The sequence below is a fragment of the Giraffa tippelskirchi genome, chromosome 3 (assembly GCF_054371585.1).
Source record: "Giraffa tippelskirchi isolate mGirTip1 chromosome 3, T2T-mGirTip1v1.2.pri, whole genome shotgun sequence".
NCBI classification, from domain to species: domain Eukaryota; kingdom Metazoa; phylum Chordata; class Mammalia; order Artiodactyla; family Giraffidae; genus Giraffa; species Giraffa tippelskirchi.
In genome coordinates, this window is record NC_137277.1 from 64,841,115 (window position 1) to 64,868,863 (window position 27,749).

Consider the following 27,749-nt stretch of genomic DNA (forward strand, 5'->3'; position numbering starts at 1 on the left):
CTTCTAGGTTGTCCAGTTTGTTGGTATGTAACTGTTCACAGTATTCTCTTATGTTTGTTCATACTTCTCTGATACTGGTTGCAACTTGTCCTCTTTAATTTCTAAGTTAGTGTATTTGGATCCTCTCTCTTTTTTCTTTTTTTAAATATCTATCTATCTATTTATTTTTATTGTGTCAGGTGTTAGTTTTGGCATATGGGATCTTTAGTTGCAGCATGTGGGACCTAGTTCCCTGACCAGGAATTGAACCCAAACCCCCTGCCTGGGGAACACAGAGTCTTAGCCACTGGACCACTAGGGAAGTCCCCTCTCTTTTTCTTAATGAGCCTGGCTAAAGGCTTATCAATTTTGTTTATCTTTTTTAAAAACCAGCTCTTGCTTTCATTGGTCTTTTCTACTGTGGGTTTTTTTTTAAAATCTCTACTCTAATCTTGATTATCTCCATCCTTGTGCTGACTTTGGATTTTGTTTGTTCTTATATTTCTAATTCCTTAGCATGGTAGGTTTGGTTATCTATTTGAGATTTCTCTTGTTTCTTGAGGTAAGGCTGTGTTGATATAAACTTCCCTCTTGCACACAGCTTTTGCTGCTTCCCATAGACTTTGGAAAGTTGTGTTTTTAATTTTCATTTCTCTCAGGGTGTTCTCTGATTTCCTCTTTAATTTTTTTTTTGGTTGACTTATTGGGGTTTTAGTACCATGTTGTTTCAGATCAGTTCAGTCGCTCAGTCGTGTCCAACTCTTTGTGACCTCATGAACTACAGTATGCTAGGTCTCCCTGCCCATCACAAAGTCCCGGAGTCCACCCAAACCCATGTCCATTGAATCGGTGATGCCATCCAACCATCTCATCCTCTGTCGTCCCCTTCTCCTCCTGCCCTCAATCTTTCCCAGCATCAGGGTCTTTTCCAATGAGTCAGCTGTTCGCATCAGGCAGCCAAAGTATTGGAGTTTCAGCTTCAACATCAGTCCTTCCAATGAATATTCAGGACTGATTTCCTTTAGGATAGACTGGTTGGATCTCCTTGCAGTCCAAGGGACTCGCAAGAGTTTTCTCCAACACCACAGTTCAAAAGCATCAATTCTTCTGCGCTCAGCTTTCTTTATAGTCCAACTCTCACATCCATACATGACCACTGGAAAAACCACAGCCTTGACTAGGCAGACCTTTGTTGGCAAAGTAATATCTCTGCTTTTCAATATGCTGTCTAGGTTGGTCAGAACTTTCCTTCCAAGGAGTAAGTGTCTTAATTTCATGGCTGCAGTCACCATCTGCAGTGATATTGGAGCCCAGAAAAATAAAGTCAGCCACTGTTTCCCCATCTATTTGCCATGAAGTGATGGGACCAGCTGCCATGATCTTAGTTTTCTGAATGTTGAGCTTTAAGCCAACTTTTTCACTCTCCTCTTTCACTTTCATCAAGAGACTCTTTAGTTCTTCTTCACTTTCTGCCATAAGGGTGGTGTCATCTGCATATCTGAGGTTATCGATATTTCTTCTGGCAGTCTTGATTCCAGCTTGTGCTTCCTCCAGCCCAGCGTTTCTCATGATGTACTCTGCATATAAGTTAAATAAGCAGGGTGACAACATACAGCCTTGACGTACTCCTTTTCCTATTTGGAACCAGTCTGTTGTTCCATGTCCAGTTCTAACTGTTGCTTCCTGACCTGCATACAGGTTTCTCAAGAGACAGGTCAGGTGGCCTGGTATTCCCATCTCTTGAAGAATTTTCCACAGCTTATTGTGATCCACACAGTCAAAGGCTTTGGCATGGTCAATAAAGCAGAAATAGATGTTTTCCTGGAACTCTCTTGCTTTTTTGATGATCCAAGACATGTTGGCAATTTGCTGTCTGGTTCCTCTGCCTTTTCTATAACCAGCTTGAACATCTGGAATTTCATGGTTCACGTATTGCTGAAGCCTGGTTTGGAGAATTTTAAGCATTACTTAGTCTCTACATATTTTCATTTTTTCCAGTTTTCTTCCTGTAATAGATTTCTAGTTTCATACCATTGTGATCTGAAAAGATACTTAGTTAATTTTTGTCCTCTAAATGTGTTGAGACTTGTTTTGTGGACCAGCATGAGAATATTCCATGTGCATGTGAAAAGCATGTGTTCTGTTTTTGAATGGAATGTCCTATAGATATCTATTAAGTCCAAGTGCTCTAATGTGTTATTTAATGTCACTGCTTCCTTTTCGATTTTCTGTTTGATGATGTGTTCATTCATGTGAGGTGTTAAAGTCTCCTACTATTATTGTATTACTGTCAATTTGTTTCCTTTATGTCTGTTATACAATGCACCGTTATTAACTGTAGTTGCCATGCTGCACCTTACAAGACTTATTTTACAACTGGAAGCTTGTATCTTTTGGCTCCCTCATCCAGTTTGCCTACCACCATCCAATACACCAGTCTATTTTGGCTCTATTAGCTTGAGTTTTCTTTTTTAAGATTTTGCATATTCAATACAAGTAAGATCATACAGTCTTTTTCTTTCTTGTCTGACTTATTTCATTTATCATAATGCACTCAAGGTCCACCCATGTAAAATTTTAATTTTAGCTATTGTCTTTTTTGGGTCTAATGTTTCCATTGTATTCTATTTTGTATCTATTTTCCTGCTATTATTTTCAATTCATTTCAAGAGTGTTCACATGCACTTCTTAGAGCACAGTTACATGAGCTTCTTTAAAATCTTTTATAATTCCAACACTGTGTCATCTTGGTGCTGGGATCTGTTGATTGTCTTTCCCTTAAAAGTTATTGAGATTTTCATAGTTCTCTTTATATCAAATAATCCTGGGTTGTATCTTGGACATTTTGAATATTGCATTATGAGCCTTAGTTTCTATGAAGAATAATAATTAAGTTTTTCAGGTAACTGATCCAGTTTAGGGTAGAAGTTCTTACTGGCCTTCAGGAGCTATATTTCTTATGTCAATTAAAATTTTCAAGGTGTTTTCAGTGTTATTTTGATAATGTGGATCACTCTGTGGCTAGTCTGAGACTTATAAAATGGTCTACTCCATAACTTGATTCTCAAATTTTGGTTCTCATTTTAGTATTTTAGTATTCTGTTTAAGGTTAGATCCACACAAGCACAGTATGGGGGTAAGTCCAGGAGTTCATAAACAACTTTATGGTATCATTTTCTTTATCTTTTTCCTTTCTGTATTCTTCCAGACACTTCTTGGCTTCTAGGAGACCCTCTTTGCCTGCACTTTTTGCTATAAAGCTGGGCTTTCATTTTCCCACTCTGCCTTATGCTTCCTGTAACTATGTCTGCCTCTGGAGCCAAGTGGCAGGAGGACAGAGAGGGAAAAAAGGAATAGAGCTTCTTCCCACATGCTCTTGGGGCTGCATTTCTCCTGGTCATAAAGAATCCCCTTCCTCAGAGTTTTAGGGGCCTTCCTGGCCATCACTGCCACACATACTGATATAACAGGATTTCCTAGGAGTCTAGGGTGGAAGTAAATGATAACATAGAGGATTTCCCCATTTATTCATATCCTCAGGGTGCCTTTACCCTTTCTTCAGACTAGAGAAGACTTTTTGGAGGACGTTTGGTCCATACTCGGTCTTAAGCTGCTATTGAGGTCAAGAACCACAAACAAAAAAAGGTAACTCACCACAGGATTAGCATAGTTTCAAATACTGGCTTTCTACTCCAACCCACATGCTATTATTTATTTATAGCCCTTGGGAAACTGACTTCTACATCCTCCCAAGGTTTTTAGTTGCATTCAAAATGAGGAGATGGAATGAAGTATCATACTCCCTAATCCTTGTTTCTATTTTTCCATAAATAACTAAGAGAATTTTCTAAGCACTGTTTGCTTACTTTGTGTGGAATACAAAAGAAATTGGAACATTTATTTGATTAATACCAAAATTTTATGTAAATTTGATAACTTTATAAAGTTCAGTTCAGTCGCTCAGTCGTGTCTGACTCCCTGTGACCCCATGAACTGCAGCACACCAGGCCTCCCTGTCCATCACCAACTCCCGGAGTTCACCCAAACCCATGTCCATTGAGTCGATGATGCCATCCAACCATCTCATCCTCTGTCGTCCCCCTCTTCTCCTGCCCTCAATCTTTCCCAGCATCAGGGTCTTTTCCAATGAGTCAGCTGTTTGCATCAGGTGGCCAAAGTATTGGAGTTTCAGCTTCAACATCAGTCCTTCCAATGAACCCCCAGGACTGATCTCCTTTAGGATGGACTGGTTGGATCTCTTTGCAGTCCAAGGGACTCTCAAGAGTCTTCTCCAATACCACAGTTCAAAAGCATCAATTCTTCTGCGCTCAGCTTTCTTTATAGTCCAACTCTCACATCCATACATGACCACTGGAAAAACCACAGCCTTGACTAGGCGAACCTTTGTTGGCAAAGTAATGTCTCTGCTTTTCAATATATTGTCTAGGTTGGTCATAGCTTTCCTTCCAAGGAGTAAGCGTCTTTTAATTTCATGGCTACAATCACCATCTGCAGTGATTTTGGAGCCAAGAAAAATAAAGTCAGCCACTGTTTCCCCATCTATTTGCCATGAAGTGATGGGACTGGATGCCATGATCTTAGTTTTCTGAATGTTGAGCTTTAAGCCAACTTTTTCATCCTCCTCTTTCACTTTCATCAAGAGACTCTTTAGTTCTTCTTCATTTTCTTCCATAAGGGTGGTGTCATCTGCATATCTGAGGTTATTGATATTTCTCCCAGCAATCTTGATTCCAGCTTGTGCTTCCTCCAGCCCAGCGTTTCTCATGATATACTCTGCATATAAGTTAAGTAAGTAGGGTGATAATATACAGCCTTGACGTACCCTTTTTCCTATTATAAAGTAGACAAAATCTGGAGGGACCAAGTTTATCTCTGGATAATGGAATGATAAAGAAAGGGACAATATTCTTGCCCTACCAAGCCCCCATGCAACACTGGTCCTTACTGTCTGAAGGATAGAGCTATGAGGTGTCAGAGACTTCATGGATTGCATTTTAATTAAGAACCCCTGAAAGAATATAGCTAAAACAAAGTCTTGCTTTGTAGAAATGTCAGGCTGTGTGGGCTGACCAGCTGGTATAATTTGGGGTTTGGAGACCTGCTGACAGTCCTCATTTCACATTGTTGAATGTCAACCTATTCTGCCATGGTTGCCACATATGGCTGTACAGATTGCAGACTACTGATTCCAAGAGAAACTTTTCTTTTTTCATGGATTTTGAAGTGAATGGCATCTCCCAGAGCTGTGTGCATTTTGGCTACTTTCTCTGCTCACAGCAAAGTCCTGGGCAATTAGGAAAATCAGAACGTGGAATGACAGCATGTTATCTCTTTTCTTCATTTACTCTCTGCCTCTTTTACTTTTCTTCCAGTGTTGGAGGAAGATGATTATTACCTCTCCAGAGTCTTTGAATCTCCCCAGAAGAAGCCATCCATTCTCGCAGAGTGCCCCGACAGGATTGAACCACACGGGCTGGCCAGAGCCCACGCCTGACGTTGGTGAGTTATATGACTCTCTCTTTTTTTTTCACACTCCAGTGTCCTGACAAAAAGAACAAGACATGAAAGTATGTTGTTGACAGCTGTGTTTATTTGTCTGGCAGAAGTAACTTGAGTGTGAAAAATAGATCGCTGTCTTTAACACTTTCAATTAGGAAGAGGCTCCTAGTACCCAGATAAAGGAATTCTTGGCTTGAGGAAGATTCCATTATTGAACTCCTAGACCTGGCTCCATTCATTTATTTTGAGCAGAACTGCTGACCATTCCTTGAGACTTATAATAGGGTATAACTTACAGAAGAAATAATTACAGAGAGAGTTGTCTAATCCAGTGACAAGGCTTGGGTGTTTCCACTTCTTGGGGACAAGCCTCTTGAGTTTTATGGCAGCCTTTCTGAGTCCCTTTCCCAAGTGAAGTAAAAGTCACTCGGTCATATCCAACTCTTTGCAACCCCATGGACTGTAGCCTGCCAGGGTCCTCTGTCCATGGAGTTCTCCAGGGAAGAATACTGGAGTGGGTTGCCATGCCTTTCTCCAGGGGATCTTCCCAACCCAGGAATAGAACCCAGGTCTCCCTCATTGTTGGCAGATTCTTTACCAACTGCCCTTTCCCAAAAACTATGGCAAAATCATCATATCATCATATCACATATTTGTCCATAAAAGGGCTGATTTTTGTGCCAGAAGGAAACTGGGCCCCAGTGAGAGCCAGGAGTTGGTGATGGACAGGGAGGCCTCATGTGCTGCAGTCCATGGGGTCGCAAAGAGTTGGACACGACTGAGCAACTGAACTGAACTGAACTGAGAGCCAGGATGCAGCCTCTTCGTGTACAGCCACCACCCTTCCTGAACTTAACCCAGGAACAGCTAGACATGATGAAAATGCTCAAAGCTCTGAGTACAAGGACAGATGTTAGATCTCAGGTACAGATTACGTTAGATGGCAACCTTATGGTTTAGAGGCATCCAGCTGACTGAAGGAAGAGGCAAATATGGTGCATGAGTGCTAAGTCGCTTCAGTCATGTCCGACTCTATGTGACCCTATGGATATAGCCTGCCAGGCTCCTCTGTTCATGGGGTTCTCCAGGCAAGAATACTGGAGTGAGTTGCCGTGCTCTCCTCCAGGGTATTTTTCTGACGCAGGGGTCAAACCTGCATCTCTTATGTCTGCTGCATTGGCATGCAGGTTCTTTACCACATGGGAAGCCCAAATATGGTGCTTAAGAAGGATAAATAAGAGTAAAAGCTTTAGACAGGTTTGGAAAAACAAAATGGCTAAACATATCAAACATGTACTTTTCTAGACTTAGGGATGGGGACAGGGCAGGTATTCAAGGATGTCTGTAGTTTGATCCTATTGGAGCCAAAGACCTGTAGAAAGCCAGTGAGATTACCAAAAGATCATATAGCAGAGTAGTGAGTGAGTCTTGATCATTAGAGCATGGACTATGCTATGCTGATAAGTCAGCTCTGACGCAGACTTGAGTCCTGACCTCTAAATCTGACTAAGTGCATACTGGGTGCTGGTCCTGCAGGAGCTGGATGCTCAGATATTTAGCTCCCACGATTGTTTTCCATTACCAAATGTCTGTGCTTATGCTGCATCATGCAGTGGACTTTTACCCTTCCCCAGATAAGGTTATAATCTCAAATTCACCATAAGCAAAGTCATGAAAATGGATTTGACAGCTGCTGAAAGAAAACTTTCAAAGAAAAAGATAGTTCTAACATAAACTCTTCATTAAGTCTCGGAACAGTTTAGAGGCTTGTGGAAGGGACAGTAACAGGTAAGCATAGCATTTTTCCTGGGATAATCCTCATTTTGGCTCTTGATATTAGAACATTCTTACAAATTCGTGCTTAATAATCATATTCCTATTATTTTGGGGCCTCATTTGAATAAATTAGCATATGAATTTATTGCAGAATAAGATATTTTTAAAAGCCTCAGTGACAAGTCACACAGCATACCCATGCCAAGGACACTGCTCTGAAAGTCAGAAGTCAGGGCTCTGGCTTTAGCTGTCTGTCATATAGGGGTGAGAAATTGGGCACACCTCTTCATTTCTCTATCTCATACTTCTTTTTACATAAAAAAGATTATAAATCCTGTATTCACTAGATGAGTATGAGGGGTAGCTTGGGTCCCTGTAAATATTTAGCTTAGGAAAGATTTCATTTCTTCAATTATTTCTTCTACTCCAACTTTTCTATTCCAAACTTCTGGGATTTCTTTCTACCCCAGATTCTATCCTTAGAATCTCTCATTATTTTTATTTTTTTATCCTTTTCCTCTCAGTTCTGGGAGAATATCTCAGTTTTTTCTTCAACCTTGTTTTTCTGGTTTACCTCATCTACTGTTCATTGCCTCCATTAATATGTGTGATTTAATGATTTTTTAATCTCCATGCAATCTTTCCAATGTCCTCTTGAAGCTTCTTAAAAACAGAAAGTTGGGAATTTTGTAAAATTTTCTGTTGATGTTTTATAAATCCATTTCCAAGTTCATATGCTTTTCTTTTAACTGTTAACTTTTTTATAGGTGAAATTTCTCTATTTGCTTATCTTTACAGACATCAGCTCTTCCCCAACAATGGCTGGTTGCCAAGTAGCACTAGAGACATCCTTTCAGAGTTTGTTATAAGTTCCTCTTAAAATCCTTCAAGCACAGCTGAAGCAGGAAGTTAAGCTTTCCTATAATGTGTATCACAGGTTCCATCACTCGAGGTGGGGGAGCTTTAAGCAGTCCCAGAGAGATCTTTTCCTCTTTTCAGAACTTAGCTATGTTTCATAGAGTAATCAGGAATTAGCATGATGTGAGAGCATGCCACCCTCTGCCCCGTAGGGTGGTGCCCAGGATAAAGTCTACTACACCAACTCCTCTCTGAATGGAATCAGCAGGTCCAGATATGATTCTGTGAGCCCCAACATGATGACTGCACACAGCATTACATAAAGCCCTCTGCACTTGCAGAACACTTGTTGAAAAGACTATTTTTCCACTATGAATGGTCATGGCCCCTGTAGTTGATCATAGATGTATGGATTTATTCCTGGACTGTCAATTGTATTCCATGATCTACGTCCATTCTTGTACTAGTAACTGCACTGTCTTGTTTACTTTACTTTGTAGTAAGGTTTGAAATCACGAAGTGGAATCTCCCTACTTTCCCCTTCTTTTTCAGGAATGTCTTGGCTCTTTTGAGTCCCTTCCAGTTCCATATGACTTTTAGAATCAGTTCAGTCACTCAGTCGTGTCTGACTCTCTGTGATCCTATGGACTACAGCACTCCAGGCTTCCTTTACCATCACCCAACTCCCAGAGCTTGCTCAAACTCATGTCCATCGAGTTGGTGATGCCATCCAACCATCTCATTCTCTGTCGTCCCCTTCTCCTCCCGCCTTCAATCTTTCTGAGCATCAGGGTCTTTTCCAATGAGTCAGTTTTTCATATCAGGTGGCCAAAGTATTGGAGTTTCAGCTTCAGCATCAGCCCTTCCAATGAATATTCAGGACTGATTTCCTTTAGGACTGACTGGTTTGATCTCCTTGCAGTCTAAGGGACTCTCAAAAGTCTTCTCCAACACCACAGTTCAAAAGCATCAATTCTTCGGGGCTCAGCTATCTTTATGGTCCAACACTCACATCTTTACATGACTACTGAAAAAACCATAGCCTTGACTAGACGGACCTCTGTCAGCAAAGTAATGTCTCTGCTTTTTAATATGCTCTCTAGATTGGTCACAGCTTTTCTTCCAAGGAGCAAGCATCTTTTAATTTCATGGTTGCAGTCACCATCGGCAGTGATTTTGGAGGCCAAGAAAATAGTTTCTCACTATTTCCTCATCTATTTGCTGTGAAGTGATGGGACCAGATGCCATGATCTTAGTTTTTTGAATGTTGAATTTTAAGCCAGCTTTTTCACTCTCCTCTTTCACTTTCTTCTTTTTTTGTGTGTGCAATAGAGTTTATTAAAGTATAAAAGGGATAGAGAAAGCTTCTGACATAGGCATCAGAAGGGGGCAGAAACAGTACCCGCTTGCTAGTGTTAGCAGTGGAGTTATATACTCTAAGATAACAGGATTAGCCAGAAGGTTTAATCCGGAGACTGTCCTTTAGGCAGGATACATTATTGTTATAATCCTTGTAAAGACAGACCTACTCCCATAATTTACATTTTAAGATAACAGAATTAGCCAGAAAGTTTAATCCAAAGACTGTCCTCAGGTGGGATACATTATTGTTATATAATCCTAAGGAATGTAGAGAGAAAAGAAAAATTTGTCCTTTCTTCCTCCTTCAGAATTCCAGAACCCTCTCTCCTTGGGGACCCCTAGACTTCTTATCAACCTGCCTAGGAAATGACTCTTTCATTCCCCCCTTTTCTTTTAGGAGAATTATGTTGCCAAGGGAAAGGGGCATCGTTTTCATTCCATAACTACTTCCTGCCTGTTTAGGGGCGTGGTCCCTAAATTGTTGAGGCAACATATTCTCCTAACCCTCATATTGAGAGTCTGTGATCCAGGGGCCCCAAGTAATAGTTGGAGGAGGCTGTGGCACTCGTAGGAGCTTGGACAACCATTTGTAACTTAAAAGCTTTTAGATGGTTAGAAAACCCCATTATACAGTTACAGACGTAAGGCAAAATAGTCATTTAACCAAGTTAAAATCAAAATGAAAAGTGACATTATGTCCATAGTTACATCAGTCCATCTTAAGGTTGTTAGATGTCATCAGTTGAAGAAGAGGCATCACATATAATTGTTGTTGAAGGTATTCACAGACTTGGAGAAAGTCTTTTCCTTGAAGTGTAGATGTCCACCATGGGAAGCCTTTCACTGATGAAGAGGGGAATGCTCCGCAGACCCAGCAGTTAGACTGATTATGAAATGCTGCATAGGAGTGAGCCAGGACAGGAAGGCATTGTCTTGAGGATCAAATGGCAGACTCAGGATCTTTGGAGTCAGCAGAAGTAGGCTCACATAGATTATCAGGCCCATCTGAAAAGTACAAAGTCAGATCATAGAAAGCAAAGACATAAAATGACACTGCTTAGTTCTGGTCAAGGTGCCACCTCTTAACTCGAGTGTGATGTACCCACGAATCAATTCCTGGCACTTTGACAGCTGTGGGAGAAGAAAGAATAACCGGGTAAGGGCCTTCCCAGAGGGGCTCAAGGGATTGGCCACCAGACCCCAGTGTTTTTATGAGGACCTCGGTTCCTGGCTCAAATAGAAGCTTGCTTAACTCAGAGGCTGGGTCAGGAGTTGTCTGCCGGAGTTCTGTTAATGCCTGTTGAAAAGCTGAGAGCTGAGTTACTGGTCCTTCTAACAACAATGACTGATACTTAAGAAGCCTACTGTCTGTCATCCAAATATTAACCTTAGAATTTAAGATTCCGCTCACATCATGAGAAATCAATACAGTAAGATTTCATCCATTAATTATTTTTAAAGCTTCTGGTGCTAATAAAGCCGCTGCCCCAATTACTGTTAGGCAGTGGGGCCACCCACGTGAAACTACATCTAATTCTGTACTTAGATAAGCAATAATTTGCTGGTGAGGCCTTCCGGGTTGTGTCAAAATTCCCAAGGCCTTACCTTTTCTTTCAGGGACAAACAAATTAAATTCTGACCCTGTGGGCAAGCTCAAAGTGGGAGCTTGCAGGAGAGCAGTCTGAAGAACCTTAAAAGCCTTTTGAGTATCTGGAGACCAAACCAGTTTGTCGGTTTGGGCCTGCTGAGTTTCAGCTATAAGTTTATATAAAGGCTGGGCAAGTTCTCCATAACCCGGAATCCAAATGCGATAGTAGCCTGTGATTCCCAAAAATCCTCTCAGTTGTCTTAAAGTCATAGGCAGGGGATGATTTAGTATAGGCTTAATTCTCTCGGGACCTGTGGCCCTAGTCCCTTCTGATATGATTAGGCCCAGATAGCTAACAGATTGTTGACAAAACTGAGCCTTTTCTCTTGATGCCTTGTAACCGCAGCCTGCCAGAAAGTTTAAGAAATCTTCTGAGGCTCGTGAACAAGCTTCCTCTGTCTCAGCACAGAGCAAAATATCATCTACATATTGTAACACCACCGCTTCAGAACTATGAAAGTTTTGTAGATCCCGAGACAAACTTTTTCCAAATAAGTGAGGACTGTCATGAAATCCCTGGGGCAATACTGTCCAGGTTAACTGAGAAGCTGGCTGCGTAGAGTCTTCAAAAGCAAACAGAAATTGACTTTCCTCCACCAAAGGCACTGAATAGAAGGCATCTTTCAAATCAATTACTGAGAAATATTTGGCTCGTTCAGGAATTTCAGACAATAGAGTATAAGGATTAGGCACCACAGGGTGTAAAGGAACTACAGACTCATTTATTATTCATAAATCTTGAACTAGTCTCCATTTACCATTTGATTTCTTTATTATACCCAAAATAGGAGTGTTGCATGGACCGTTACAGGGAATTAATAGTCCCTGCTCCTTTAAATTATCAATGATGGGTTTTAACCCTTCCTTAACCTCAGGTTTCAGTGGATACTACTTCTTATGTGGAAATAAGTGCGGGTCTTTGAGCTTGACAACTACAGGAATAGCATTTTGTGCTCGACCCACAGATTTTCCATTAGCCCATACTATAGGATTTACATTTTGTTCAATTAAAAGGAGAGAAAGGGAGGGCTCCATATTCATGAAAACAGAGGCATGGACCTTACTCAGTATACCCCTTCCCAAAAGAGGTGAGGGTGATTCTGGCACGATCAGAAACTCGTGTGAAAATAGCACCGAATCCCAGTCACAACTGACAGCAACACAGAAGTAATACATTTTGGCTCATCCAGACAGTCCCATTACGGAAGCGGGTCGGGAAGAAAGTGGGCCAGGGGCTTCAGTAAGCACGGAGTAAGTCGCCCCAGTATCTAAAAGGGAATTGACGGATTGGCCTCCCACAGTTATTAATACCCGGGGTTCCTCAGGTGTAATTAGGACGGGAGCTTGTGTGGGGACCCCTGGGCACCTTCAGTCCCGATTTTCTTGAGAGTTCAACCCCTGAAACCTACGCCTCTGGGGGCAGTCTCTCTTCCAGTGTGGTCCCTTGCAGACCGGACATGGAGCCAGGAGCGGCTTAGATGCCTGAGGGCAGTCTCGCTTGAGGTGCCCCTCCTTTCCACAGTAATAGCAAGCCCATCCCTTTTCACCTGGGTCCCTCTGGGCATTTTTTCAGGCTGTTTAAGAACAGTTCTTACAGCCATTGTGAAGGCTTCCGCCTGTTCTTTTGTCTTTTTCCGCCTTTCTTTCTTTTCCTCATATTCCCTACCATAATAGACTGTCTGAGCCAATTGTAACAGATTATCTAAAGACTGTTTAGGTCCCTACACCAGTTTTAATAGCTTAAGGTGGATATCTGGAGCCGACTGAGTGAGAAATCTATCTTTTAAGATCACTTTTCTCTCCTCACTTTCGGGATCAATCTCAGTGAATCTGCGAAGGGCTTCTCTCAGTCTATCTAGGAATTTACCAGGAGCTTCCTTCTCCTCCTGTTCTATGCTTGCCAATTTGCCATAGTTTAAAGGCTTAGCACACACCTGCCTGAGTCCTTCAAGAATGCATCTGACAAAATAACTCTGATCCCACCTTCCTTTAGCTGTGTTGTAGTCCCAATCTGGTTCTATAGTTGGGACTGCCTGATTCCCAGTGGGGAGGGTGGCTATCTCGTCCTCCTTCTTCCCTACTGATTCATTACCAAGCCATTCATCTCCGTAAGCAACGGCTTTCCCCAAAACTCGACTCTTTGAGTCAGGAGTCAGCGTTTGTCCCAAGATATACATCACATCCTTCCAAGTAAGGTCGTAAAGCAGAGTAACACCTTTAAAAGCTCTAATATATTTTTCTGGGTCCTCTAAATAGTCTCCCAGATCCTCCTTAATTCTTTGTATTTCTTGATAAGAAAAAGGCTTATTAACTCTCATAGACTATTTCTCCCAGTGGGTGCTTCATGAAGAGGCAATAGCTTGTGTGGCTGTTCCTCAGTCTCTCTGGCTGCTCTGCACATATGATCCCAGGGATAGAGTGGAGAAACCTGCTTCACTTTATCTCCTTGTCTCCTGTCCTCTTTCTCATCTCTTACTTTGATGGTCTGAGTTTCTACTGAAACCAGAGTAGTCTGAGGTCGTACTGAGACAGGAGGTGTTTGGGCCTCTAAATGGGCAGTTCGAATCTCAGTTTGGGTTTCCACCGAGACCAAGGCAGCCCTTCTTGGGGGGTTTCTCTGGCTTTCAGTTTGTTCAGTTGGGAGCCCCGGGTACAGGGGCAAAGTAGGAGGACAGGAGGGAGCTGAAGGAGTGACACCCAAATCTATACCCTTAGGACACAAGTCTGGCATATTTCGTAGAGAGAAAAAGGGCAACACATATGCTACTTCTACCCATTTCCCTTGTTTTCTACAGAACCGGTCTAATTGTAAAACAGTATTATACTTAAGAGACCCTCTGGCCACCGTTCGCCATCCTCCAGTGGGTACCACGGCCATGCAGTATCACATAGGAAGCCAGGTGTGTCTTCTTTAAGCCCTGGGGATCAAATCTATCCCAGTTTTTCAGTATACAGTTCAAAGGAGTGAGGCTGGAATTGTTAGCTCCCATCTTGTCCTGAAGAATCCCGGACGAGCCCCCAAGATGAAAGGTTGTTTGCTGAATCACGAAAAGATGGCCAGGATTCTTGGCCTCCGGAGGAGAGGAATTCAATCCGGGCCCAGAGACGAAGCTTGATCGCTCAGAGCTTTTGTGCAATAGAGTTTATTAAAGTATAAAAGGGATAGAGAAAGCTTCTGACATAGGCATCAGAAGGGGGCAGAAAGAGTACCCCTCCTCTTTCACTTTCATCAAGAGGCTGTTCAGTTGCTCTTTGCTTTCTGCCATAAGGGTGGTGTCATCTGCATATCTGAGGTTATTGATACTTCTCCCGGCAATCTTGATTCCAGCTTGTGTTACATCCAGCCCAGCATTTCGCATGATGTGCTCTGCATAGAAGTTAAATAAGCAGTGTGGCAGTATACAGCCTTGACGTACTCCTTTCCTGATTTGGAACCAGTCCGTTTTTCCATGTCCATTTCTAACTGTTGCTTCTTGACCTGCATACAGATTTCTCAGGAGGTAGATAAGGTGGTCTGGCATTCCCATCTCTTGAAGAATTTTCCACAGTTTGTTGTGATCCACACAGTCAAAGGCTTTGGTGTAGTCAATAAAGCAGAAATAGGTGTTTTTCTGGAACTCTCTTGCTTTTTCAATGATCCAACGGATGTTGGCAATTTGATCTCTGTTCCTCTGCCTTTTCTGAATCCATCTTGAACATCTGGAAGTTCTCGATGTTTAGAATCAGGTTGTCACTTTCTGCAAAGATATTATTTGGGATTCTGATGAGGATTGCACTGAATCTGTAAATGAGTTTGGGGAGCATTGTCATCTTAACAGTGTTGAGTTTTCTGATCCATCAATATAGGATTTTTTCCCATTTATTTAGATCTTTTGTTTCTTTCAATGACAGTGTGTCATTTTCAGAGTACAAGTTTGTACTTCCTTTGAAAATTCATTCCTAAGTATTTTATATAATTTTTGATGCTTGAGAATGAAACTATCTTCTTAATTTCATTTTCAGAATGGTCAATAAAAGTGCATAAAACTACAATTGACTTTTGTATATTGATCTTATATCCTGAAACCTTGCTGAACCTTTTTATTAGTTCTAGATTTTTAATGGATTCCTTAGGATTTTCTACATACAAGATCATGTTATCTATAAGTAGAGAGAGTTTTACTTCTTCCTTTCCTATCTAAATGACTTTTTTCTTGCCTAACTGCCCTGATTAGAGCCTGTAGCACAGTACACTTGAATAAAAATGGCAAGAATAGATATCCTTGGTTTTTTTCCTGATTTTAGGGGAAAGCATCCCATCTTCACCCTTTAATAAGATGTTAGCTATAGGTTTTTCATAGATGCCCTTTATTGAGTAAATAAAGTTTCCATATTCCTAGTATGTAAAGTTTTTTATCATGAGATAATGTTGGATTTTTTTAAACATTTACCCTTCTGTTGAGATAATCATGCACCTTTTGTTCTTAATTCTGTTGATATGGTATATTACATTAATTTTCAGATGTTAAACCACCCTTGCATTTCTGAGATTAATCTCACTTGGTCAAGATATGTCATTCTCATTATAGGTTGCTGAATTTGGTTTGCTAGTATTTTGTTGAAGATTTTTTGTGTCCATATTCATAGAAGATATTGGTCTGTAATTTTTTCTTTTAATGTCTTTGTCTTGTTTGGACCTCATAAAATAAGTTGAGGAATCTTCCCTCAATCTTCTTCAATAGTTTGTGAAAAATTGGTATTAATTCTTTTTTCAATGTTTGGTAGAATTCAGGGGTGAAGCCACCTGGGGTGTGGGCTTTTCTTTGTAGGCAGTCTTATTACTGGTTCAATCCCTTCATTTGTTATAGAGCTAATCAGATTGTCTATTTTTCTTGAATAGGTTTTGGCATCTTATGTCTTTTTAGGAATTTGTATATTTCATCTAAGTCATCTGCCTGGTTGGTGTACCATTGTTCATAGTCTTCTTTTATAATTATTTTATTTTTTCAAGGTTCCTTCTTTCATTTCTAATTATAGTAGTGAGTCGTCTTCTTTCTCTTGGTCAAACCAGCTAAAGATCTGTCGACTTTTTTCCTCTTCCCTAAAAACCTGCATTGGGTTTCTTTTATTTTTCTATGTTTTTTCTCTTGTCTTTATTTCTGTTTCTCAATATTTCTGTTCTCCATTGTGTCTTTACTAACTCCTGCTCTAATCCATATTGTTTTCTTTCTTCTTCTTGTTTTAGGTTTAGGTTTAGTTTGCTTTAGGTTTAGTTTGTTTTAGATTTAATTTTGTACTTCTTTTTCCAGTGTCATTAGATGCAGATCCAGTTGTTGATTTAAGATTTTTCTTCTTTCTTAATACAGGTATTTGCAGCTATAACTTTCCCTCTGAGCACTGCTTTAGCTGTCTTCATAACTTTGGCCTATTTTATCTTCATTTTCATTTATCTCAAAGTATATTCTGATTTTATTTTGATTTCTTCTTGGACCCATTAATTATTTAGGAGTTTGTTATTTAATTTCTACATATTTGTGAGTTTCTCAAATTTCCCTTATTTTTCATTTCTAATTTCATTCCATTTGGTCAGAGAACACATTTTATTATTTCCTTTTTTTTTTTTTTTTTAATTTAGGGAAGTTTGTTTTGTGTGCTAACTTATGATCTAACCTGAAGAATGTTTCAAGGGCACTTAAGAAGAAAGTGTACTCTATTATTGTTGGGTGGTGTGTTCTAAGTATGATTATTATGGTTAAATGGTTCATGGTGTAGTTCAAGTCTTCTCTTTCCTTGATCTCCTGTATAGTTGCTCTATCCATCATTGAAAGTTGGGTGTATATCTCCAACTATTATTATTGAATTATCTATTTCTCCCTTCATTTCTGTCAGTTTTGCCTCATGTATTTTAGTGCTCTGATCTTAAGTAGGTGTATATATGTTTATACTTTTATCTTCTTGATGGATTAACTCTCTTATTGTAATAAAATGCCCCTTCTTTGTCTCCAGCATCTTTTGTTTTAAAGTCTGGTGAATTTTTAATTTTTGTCATTGTACTCTTCAACTCTAGAATATCCATTTTCAAAAAGCAATTGCTATTTATCTATTGATATTCTCTATTTGCTGCAACTTGTGTTTAAAAAAAAATTTCAACTGAGTAAATTTGAAGATCTATTTGCCTTTATTCAACAATTTGTAGAAGGGGAAAAAGTGGAAACAGTGACAGATTTTATTTCCCTGGGCTGCAAAATCACTGTGGACAGTACTGCAGCCATGAAATTAAAAGATGCTTGCTCCTTGGAAGGAAAGCTATGACTAACCTAGACAGCATATTAAAAACCAGAGATATCGCTTTGCTAACAAAGGCCTCTATAGCCAAAACTATGGTTTTTCCTCTAGTAATGTATAAATGTGAGAACTGAACCATAAAGAAGGCTGAGAGCCAAAGAACTGATGCTTTCAAATTGTGCTGCTGGAGAAGACTCTTGAGAGTCTGTCAGACAGCAAGGTGCTCAAACCATTCAATCCTAAAGGAAATCAATACTGAAGCTGAAGTTCCAATACTTTGGCCACCTGATGCAAAGAGCCAACTCATTGGAAAAGACTCAGATTCTGGGAAAGATTGAGCCCAGAAGGAGAAGGGGGTGATGGAGGTTTGAGATGGTTGGATGGCATCACCAACTCAATGGACATGAGTTTAAGCAAACTCTAGGAGATAGTGAAGGATGTGGAAGCCTGGCGTGCATCAATCCATGGGGTTGGAATGAGCTGGACACAACTTAGCAACCGAACAGCAACAATAATTCATGAATCAGAATAGCATCCCACCGATCAAGTAGAAAGGAGTTTCTAAGGAACTGCACAAGTTGGAAAGTTTTTATAGATAGAAAGAGGGTAAGACAAAGAAGTTAAAAGAATAGATTGTTTCAGGCACTCTGTCTATCGGATCTAATCCCTTGAATCTATTTGTCACTTCCATTGGATAATCATAAGGGATTTGACTTGGGTCATACCTGAATGGTCTAGTGGTTTTTCCTACTTTCTTCAATATAAGTTTGAATTTGGCAATGAGTAGTTCATGATCTGAGCCACAGTCAGCTCCCGGGCTTGTTTTTGCTGACTGTATAGAGCTTCGCCATCTTCAGCTGCAAAGAATATAATCAGTCTGATTTTGGTGTTGACCATCTGGTGATGTCCATATGTAGAGTCTTCTCTTGCATTGTTGGAAGAGGGTGTTTGCTATGAACAGTGCATTCTCTTGGCAAAACTATTCACCTTTTCCCTACTTCATTTTGTACTCGAAAGCCAAATTTGCCTGTTACTCCAGGTATCCCTTGACTTCCTACTTTTGCATTCCAGTCCCCTATAATGAAAAGGACATCTTTTTGGGGGTGTTAGTTCTAGAAGGTCTTGTAGGTCTTCACAGAACCGTTCAACTTCAGCTTTTTCAGCATTACTGGTCGGGGGATAGACTTGGATCACTGTTATATAGAATGGTTTGCCTTGGAAACGAACAGAGATCATTCTGTCATTTGTGAGATTGCATCCAAGTACTGCATTTTGGATTCTTTTGTTGAGTATGAGGGCTACTCCATTTCTTCTCAGGGATTCTTGTCCACAGCAGTAGATATAATGGTCATCTGAGTTAAATTCACCCATTCCAGTCCATTTTAGTTCACTGATTCCTAAAATGTCAACCTGCACTCTTGCCATCTCCTATTTTGCCACTTCCAATTTACCTTGATTCATGGACCTAACATTCTAGGTTCCTGTGCAATACTGTTCTTTACAGCATCATACTACTTCCATCACCAGTCACATCCACAACTGGGTGTTGTTTTTGCTTTGGCTCTGTCTCTTCATTTTTTCTGGAGTTATTTCTCTACTCTTCTCCAGTAGCATATTGGGCACCTATCGACTTGGGGATTCATCTTTCAGTGTCCTATCTTTTTGCCTTCTCATACTGTTCATGGGGTTCTCAAGGCAAGAATACTGAAGTGGTTTGCCATTCCTTTCCCCAGTAGGCCACGTTTTGTCAGAACTCTCCACGATGACCCATCCATGTTGGGTGGCCCTACATGGCATGGCTCATAGTTTCATCAAGTTATACAAGGCTGTGGTCCATGTGATTACTTTGATTAGTTTTCTGTGACTGTGGGTTTTATTCTGTCTGCCTTCTGATTGATAAGGATAAGAGGCTTATGAAAGCTTCCTGATGGGAGAGACTGACTCAGAGGGAAACTGGGTCTTGTTCTGATGGGCAGGGCCATGCTCAGTAAATCTTTAATCCAATTTGCCGTTGATGGGCGGGGCTGTGTTCCCTCCCTGTTGTTTGACCTGAGGCCAAACTAATGGTGGAGGTAATGAAGATAACGGTGACCTCCTTCTAAAGGTTCCATGCATACCGCCACACTCAGTGCCCCCGACCCTGCAGCAGGCCACTGTTGACCCTCACCTATACCAGAGACTCCCAGACACTCACAGGCAAGTCTGGGTCAGTCTCTTGTGGGGTCACTGCTCCTTTCTCCTGGGTCCTGGTGCATACAAGGTGTTGTCTGTGCCCTCCAAGAGGCTGTTTCCCAGTCCTGTGTAAGTTCTGTTGGCTCTATGGTGGGGTTAATGGTGACCTCCTCCAGGAGGACTTATGCCATGCCCAGGTCTGCTGCACCCAGAGCCCTTGCCCCTGTGGCAGGCCAGAGCTGACCCATACCACCGCAGAAGACACTCAAACATTCAAAGGCAGGACTGGTTCAGTCTCTCTGGGGTCTTCTGGTGTGCACAAGGTTTTGTTGAGCCATCCGAGTGTCTCTGCCAGGTATGGGGTTTGATTTTAAACTCAACTTCACCCCTCCTACCATCTTGCTGGGGCTTCTCCTTTGCCCTTGGACGTGGGTATCTTTGGTGGAAGTATCTTTCCTGTCAACAGTTGTTCCGCAGCAAGTTGTAACTTTGGAGTTCTCACAGGAGAAGATGAACGCATGCCTTCTACTCTGCCATCTTGCAAACCTGAAAGACAAAGGCAAAAGAGAAAAGGAAAGATATACCCATTTAAATGCAGAGTTCCAAAGAATAGCAAGGAGAGATAAGAAAGACTTCCTCAGTGATAAATGCAAAGAAATAGAGGAAAGCAATAGAATAGGAAAGACTAGAGATCTCTTTAAAAAATTAGAGATACCAAGGGAATAGTTCATGCAAAGATGGGCACAATAAAGGACAGAAACGATCAAGACCTAACAGAAGCAAAAGATACTAAGAAGAGGTAGCAAGAATACACAGAAGAACTATACAAAAAAGATCTTCATGACCCAGATTACCATGATGGTGTGATCACTCACCTAGAGCCAGACATCCTGGAATTCGAAATCAAGTGGGCCTTAGGAAGCATCATTATGATCAAAGCTAGTGGAGGTGATGGAATTCCAGTTGAGCTATTTCAAATCCTCAAAGATGATGCTGTGAAAGTGCTGCAGTCAATATCCCAGAAAATTTGGAAAACTCAACAGTGGCCACAGGACTGGAAAAGGTCAGTTTTCATTCCAATACCAAAGAAAGGCAATGCCAAAGGATGCTCAACCTACCGCACAATTGCACTCATCTCACATGCTGGTAAAGTAATGCTCAAAATTCTCCAAGCACGGCATCGACAGTACGTGAACCGTGAACTTCCAGATGTTCAAGCTGGTTTTAGAAAAGGCAGAGGAATCAGAGATCAAATTGCCAACATCTCTTGGATCATCAAAAAAGCAAGAGGGTTTCAGAAAAACATCTTCTTCTATATTGACTGCACCAAAGCCTTTGACTATGTGGATCACAACAAACTGGAAAATCAGAGATCAAATTGCCAACATCTCTTGGATCATCAAAAAAGCAAGAGGGTTTCAGAAAAACATCTTCTTCTATATTGACTGAGCCAAAGCCTTTGACTATGTGGATCACAACAAACTGGAAAATCCTTAAAGACATGGGAATACCAGACCACCTTAACTGCCTCCTGAGAAATCTGTATGCAGGTCAAGAAGCAACAGTTAGAACTGGACATGGAACAATGGGCTGGTTCCAAATCAGGAAAGGAGTACATCAAGGTTTTATACTGTCACTCTGCTTATTTAACTTATATGCAGAATACATCATGTGAAATGCTGGGCTGGATGAAGCACAAGCGAGAATCTAGATTGCCTGGAGAAATATCAATAACCTCAGATATTCAGATGACACCACCCTTATGGCAGAAAGTGAAGAAGAACTAAAGAGTCTCTTGATGAAAGTGAAAGAGGAGAGTAAAAAAGTTGGGTTAAAACTTGACATTCAGAAAACTAAGATCATGGCATCTAGTCCCATCGCTTCATGGCAAATAGATCAGGAAACAATGGAAACAGTGACAGACTTTATTTTGGGGGGCTCCAAAATCAATGCAGATGGTGACTGCAGCCATGAAATTAAAAGATGCTTGTTCCTTGAAAAGAAAGCTATGACCAACATAGACAGCATATTAAAAAGCAGAGACATTACTTTGCCAACAAAGGTCTGTCTAGTCAAAGCTCTGGTTTTTTCAGTAGTCATGGATGGATGTGAGAGGTGCCACTATAAAGAAAGCTGAATGCCAAAGAATTGATGCTTTTGAACTGTGGTGTTGGAGAAGACTCTTGAGAGTCCCTTGGACTGCAAGGAGATCCAACCAGGAAATCAGTCCTGAATATTCATTGGAAGGACTGATTACGAAGCTGAAGCTCCAATACTTTGGCCATCTGATGCGAAGAACTGACTCATTGGAAAAGACCCTGATGCTCAGAAAGATTGAAGGCAGGAGGAGAAGGGGACGACAGAGGATGAGATGGTTTGATGGCATCACTGACTCGATGGACATGAGTTTGAGTAAGCTCTGGGAGTTGGTGATGAACAGGGAAGCCTGGCATGCTGAGTCTATGGGGTTACAAAGTGTCGGACATGACCACGCAACTGAACTGAACTGGAGTTTGCTCAAACTCAAAGCCAGTGAAATTTAAAGTAGTTTTAATACTGAATATTTTCTCAGATCTCATGAACCTGAAAAGCATTTGTGTTAGTTTATACTTCTCAGAGCTTTTAGAATAACAAACCTTAATTTGTGCTTGTTTGTAAGTGCTTGTTTGCTTTTAAGGCAATTAAATAGAGCTCTTTTATAAATTTATTTTAGTAATATCATCCAGAACTAGGAAATACCACACATCAACCACATATATATTAAGTTGGTGAAAACATAATTGCAGTTTTGGACCATAAATTTCAAATCGTTATAACTAGGTTCAATCACATCTTTATTAATCAAAATAGGAACCATTACAATCAACACATTTTTGCCAATGAGAAATAAATGTGTTTATTCCTGTAACATAAAAATCCGTGCTTCGGATTCTTACGAACTTTTACGAATTTTGACAAACTCTTGGAAAGCATTTTCTGCTTCCTCCTGTTTGTGGAAGTGTTTTCCCTGCAGAAAGTTTTTGATATGCTTGAAGAACTGGTAGTCAGTGGCATAAGATCAGGTGAATTTGGCATCTAAGGCAAAACTTCGAAGCCCCATTTGTTCAATTTTTGAAGTGTTGGTTGTGTGATATGTGGTCAGGCATTGTCATGGAGAAGAATTGATCCCTTTCTGTTGACCAACACCGGGGGCAGATATTGCAGGTTTTGATGTATCTCATTGATTTGCTGAGCATTCTTCTCAGATGTAATGGTTTCACTGGGATTCAAAAAGGTATAGCGCAGCAGACCAGTAGCAGACAACAAAACAGTGACCATGACCTTTTTTTTGGTGCAAGTTTGGCTTTTGGAAGTGCTTTGGAGCTTTTTCTCAGTCCAACCACTGAGCTGGTCATTGCCAGTTGTTGTATAAAATCCACTTTTCATCACATGTCACAATCCGATTAAGAAATGGTTCGTTGTTGTTGTGTACAATAAGAGAAAATGACATTTCAAAATGATAGGTTTTTTGATTTGCAGTCAGCTTGTGAGGCTTCCCGGGTGGTGGTAGTGGTAAAGAACCTACCTGCCAATGCAGGAGACATAATAGATGAGAGTTCAATCCCTGGATCAGGGAAGATCCCCTGAAGGAGGAAATGGCAACCCACTCCAGTATTCTTGCCTGGGAAATCCCACGGACAGAGGAGCCTGGCAGGCTACAGTCCATAGGGTTGCAAAAAGTTGGACATGACTGTAGCAACTTAGCACACATGAGGCATGCACTTATCAAGCTTTTTCACCTTTCCAATTGCTTCAAATGCCAAATGACCATAGAATGGTCGATGTTGAGTTCTTCAGCAACTTCGTGTGTAGTTATAAGACGATCAGCTTCAATGATGACTTGCAGTTGGTCATTATCAATTTCCAATGGCCGGCCACTGTGCTCCTCATCTTCAAGGTTCTCTACTCCTTTGAAAAACTTCTTAAACCATCATTGCACTGTGTGTTCATTAGTAGTTCCTGGGCCAAATGCGTTGTTGATGTTGCAAGCTGTCTCTGCTGCTTTACGATCCATTTTGAACTCAAATAAGAAAATCACTCAAATTTGCTTTTTGTCTAACATCAATTCCATACTCTAAAATAAATATAAAATAAACAGCAAATAATAAATTATTAGCAAAAAAATAAATCAAGAAATGTACATTAAAATGATATATAACATAACCACACTTATTTGGGAATGTATTCCAATATCAAATGGCAAAGTTCAACAATGCAAAACCGAAATTAGTTTTGCACCAACCTAATACAGACAGAGAAACATACAAATGCAAACAGAGAGCTCATAGCTTCGTTTTAAAATTTTAGTTACAAGACAGATATGATGATGTAAAAATCACTATTTATAAAAGAACAATTGGAATAAGTTCATCTGTTTCGGATAGCTAAAGCTTTCTTGGCTAATATTTGTGGAGAAGACACATTATTTTTCATTTGTCTAAATTCAAATGACCTTTCCCCTCTTTTATTCTCCAGATTAGAATTACCTCTCTGAAGTTTGTGATTTATATTTACTGTTTGTCCCAACTGAAACCTGAGAAGACATTTGAAAGGATTTAATAACCCATCCACCTATTTTGGAATGTTTTTTTTTCTCTCTCTCTGTACAATTAACTTAGGGGAAAAGGCCTTAAGAAAAGTCCTGACAGGCTGTGAACCTTGGCTTCCATTTTGGCCAAATTTCTGATCATAGAGTTATTAAATCCTTTCAAATGTCTTGTCAGGTTTTAGCTGGGACAAACTAAATATTTCTGGTAGTTTGAATTAGGTTTAAAGGTGTTCTCAAAGAGAATGCAGAAGATATTATCCTTGCAAGATCTTAGAGCCACTTCCAAAGATAGGCAAAAGGAAGACTTAGATAATGACGAACAAGAAGATAACAGTTGTCCCTGGGAGAGAATCAATAACCAGTATGTCTGGATTTGGACAGGAGGGGACACGAAATTTTACTTTCCTCTCTCAACTGGGCACACTGTAGACAAGGATTGCCAGGATGAGCACTCAAATAAAAGAGGATAGAGGGGAGCAATAGAAATTACATCAGTCTTGGGAACTCCCGGTGGTCCAGTGGTTAGAACTCAGTGATCTCAATGCCAAGAGCCCAGATTCGATCTCGTACCTCTTGTGACTTTAATTTTTCATTAGCATTTTGCAATAAATATTTCATGAAGCTACTTTTTAATTTTGAAGCTTTTGGAGGTTTCTGCAAACCAATTAACATAGTTTATCCCATTCTGCTTGATATAGGAACTCTCTACTTTTTTTACAGGCCGTTAGGATTATACTTTATGATTTTTTTAACAGGTAGTAATGTGAGCGATATTAACAGCTAGAATCCATGGCTAAAAGGGAAGTATATAAAGTGATAGAAAACAGTCACATGGAAATCATGTAGTATACTTGCTTAAATTGAAAAAAATGAAATAAAAGACCTGAGTTAAATTACATCATTGATATAAAAAATCTGTTATAATATCTATTCTATACTTGATTATTTTTGTATGGCTTTTAAAGATGCACTCGTTCTAACAGTTTTTGGTTGACTCTCACAGAATTTCTATGGGATGGAACTAATATTCCTTGCTACCTTCTCACTCCTCCTTTTGCAACTGTATTTATTATTCCATGAAAATAAAGTTATACATTTTTTAAGTTTTTAAGTTTTCCATTATTTTATTACAGGATATTGAATAGTCTGTGCTATACAGCAAAAACTTATTGTTTATCTATTTTATATATTGTAGTTTGTAGCCATGAATCCCAAACTCCTAATTTATCCCTTTCCCCTTTGGTAACCGTAAGTTTGTTTCCTATGTCTGTTTCTGTTTTGTAAATAAGTTCATTTGTGTTATATTTTAGATTCTACATATAAGTATTTGTCTTTCTCTTTCTGACCTACTTCATTTAGTATGATATTCTCTAGATTCATCCATGTTGCTGCAAATGGCATTATTTCATTCTTTTTCATGATTCAGTAGTATGTATGTGGTATAGACAAAACGGAATATTTTCCATGGCGGGGGCGGGGCAGCTACATCTCACTGCACCAGATTTTGTCCCCTGATATTCCCTGAACCTCAGGTAGTAAGCCTTAATTTCAGCTGCCATCACCACCGTGGTCTTAAGAAATGTGGATCCCTTTTGCATACCAGAACTCCATGAAGACAGTCTACTCTTTTCTGAACAGTAAGTGCAAAGGCCCTCAGGCAGGAATGAGAGTAAGCAAGGAAGCCACCGTGGCTGGAGTGCAAACAGCAAGGGAAAGGAAGTGATGATAGAAAGTGGAGAATAGAATGGGCAATACACAGAGTCTTGCTGGACTCAATTGTGAGAGAAGCTTCTGAAGTGTCTGAATGAGGAGCAGGACATGGTATGATTTATATTTTAATTTAGAGCTCCCTCTCTGGCTGCTCTGCGGAAGTCAAGAAACTGAAGCTGTCTTCCAAACAGTGTGGTAGTGGTAGCAGTAAAAGAAAAGAAACGGGCACCTTGGACACTTATTTTGGAGGGAGAACCCACAGATTTGCTGACAGACTGGGAGGGTGTCTCCTGATCCATGACTCATCCCTCCCACAGCAGTTTTTCCTACCCACAAGGGCTAGGTTCACAGGCTTCAACAGGACAACCAGACAAGAACCGAGATGGTGACTCTCCTTGCAGAAAGCCTGCACTAAAGAGCAAGGGGAAGTCAGAGGAGGGCTGCCCTTCCCAAGGAGAGCAAAGAATGGAGGCATGGGTGGGAAGTGTGCATACCAGGTATGGAATGATCAAGAAGGATTCCCAGAGAAGTTAAGGGGGGAGAGGGCCTTCAAGGTGCAGATTTAGCTGAGTCGCCCTGCAATGCCCATTAATTGAACTTCCAAAACACTAGTATTGCCTTCGTTTGTGCGGAGTTCTGTACTTTGTACATAAATGCTGCCATGTCATTGTCCCAGCCCCCTGAGTTGTTAGAGTGGGTATCATATGAAGAGATAAGCCAGGGCCTGTAAGAAGAGGAGATATCTATGAAGAGGCAGGATCCCTTATGATACAGAACCAGGCACACACATTACTTAGGGAAGGAGATGGGCTACAGGAAATCGACCCCAAGTGGAGGAAAGCGGAGAGAATGACCCCTTTTCCAGCATTCACCCTACACCAGCTAGTATGCTAGGGCATGGCAAGGACCTCTCATTTCATCCTCACCATCGTTAATACTTAATGCTGCTTTACAACCAGCTCCCTAGAGCTTGGGAATGGGGCTGTCAGCAGCCCTGCTTAGCCCTTGTCAGTAGATACTGGGACGTCCTCTCACACTTCTCACTGATCCTCGCGCTTGTTTGGAGCAGTAGAGGCACCTCACCCTCCCTCTAGGCACACTCCAAGAACCTACACAATGCTCCCGGGTGTGTAGGAGCGTTGGAGGAAACGCTCCGTTCTCTAATCCCTGCCTCCGCAACAACAAAATTTGAAAAACCCTAGAATCCTTGGCTCTCGGCTCTATGTCATGTGCTTTGTGACTCCCATTTTCGATCCTACCTGTCACTGGACTTTCCCAGACACATTCTAAAATTATTTGGCGTGGACCGTGACTCTACTTTTGATGGCAGAGCACCGCCGGCATACTCATGCTGGCCCGCTGGCCCGAGGGGCGTCAGTGCCGAAAGTTCCCTGCGCACCGCCGCGTGGCAGACCCGGAGAGGAGGGATGCGACGCCACCAAGCGCGCTCCCCGACCCAGCTTGCAGGGCTGAGCGTCGTCTCCTGCCTACACTCCTGCCCCAGACGGGCAAGGACGCATTGGAGCCTAGAGGGGGAAAAGCCAGCGCCCGCCAGCTCTCCTCACCGCCATGGTTGCGGGGTGTCTGGGACGCCTCCTTCCAAGGATGCCCCAGTCCTAACCCACGCGCGCGAATGCGGCGGCAGGGCACGGCCCTGTGGGGATCGAGAACTGCCCGGGGCCCAGCGCGCCGCGCCCGCCGCCGCCGCAGCCGCCCCAAGTCTGCGTGCGCGCCTGCGTGAGCGCGTGCTGACCGAGACCGCGACCCGCACCGGGGTCGGCGCCGCGGCTCAGCGCCCGCCGTGCGGCGGGGAACGGGCGGCGAGCACAAGCGCCGCATCCTGCCCAGTGGACACCTGGCCTCGCCCGAGCC

At 41.3% G+C, this 27,749-nt stretch overlaps 1 protein-coding gene across 2 annotated transcripts in view; it reads left to right on the forward strand.

Annotated features, from left to right (window-relative positions):
• Positions 1-27,749, forward strand: part of ARHGEF4 (Rho guanine nucleotide exchange factor 4) — a 265,787-nt gene that overhangs the window by 124,475 nt on the left and 113,563 nt on the right. For both annotated transcript variants that reach the window (XM_081583138.1, XM_081583139.1), the window contains one exon: positions 5,373-5,499. In XM_081583138.1, the coding sequence (XP_081439264.1) occupies positions 5,373-5,499 (127 nt within the window). The remainder of the gene's footprint in view (positions 1-5,372; positions 5,500-27,749) is intronic.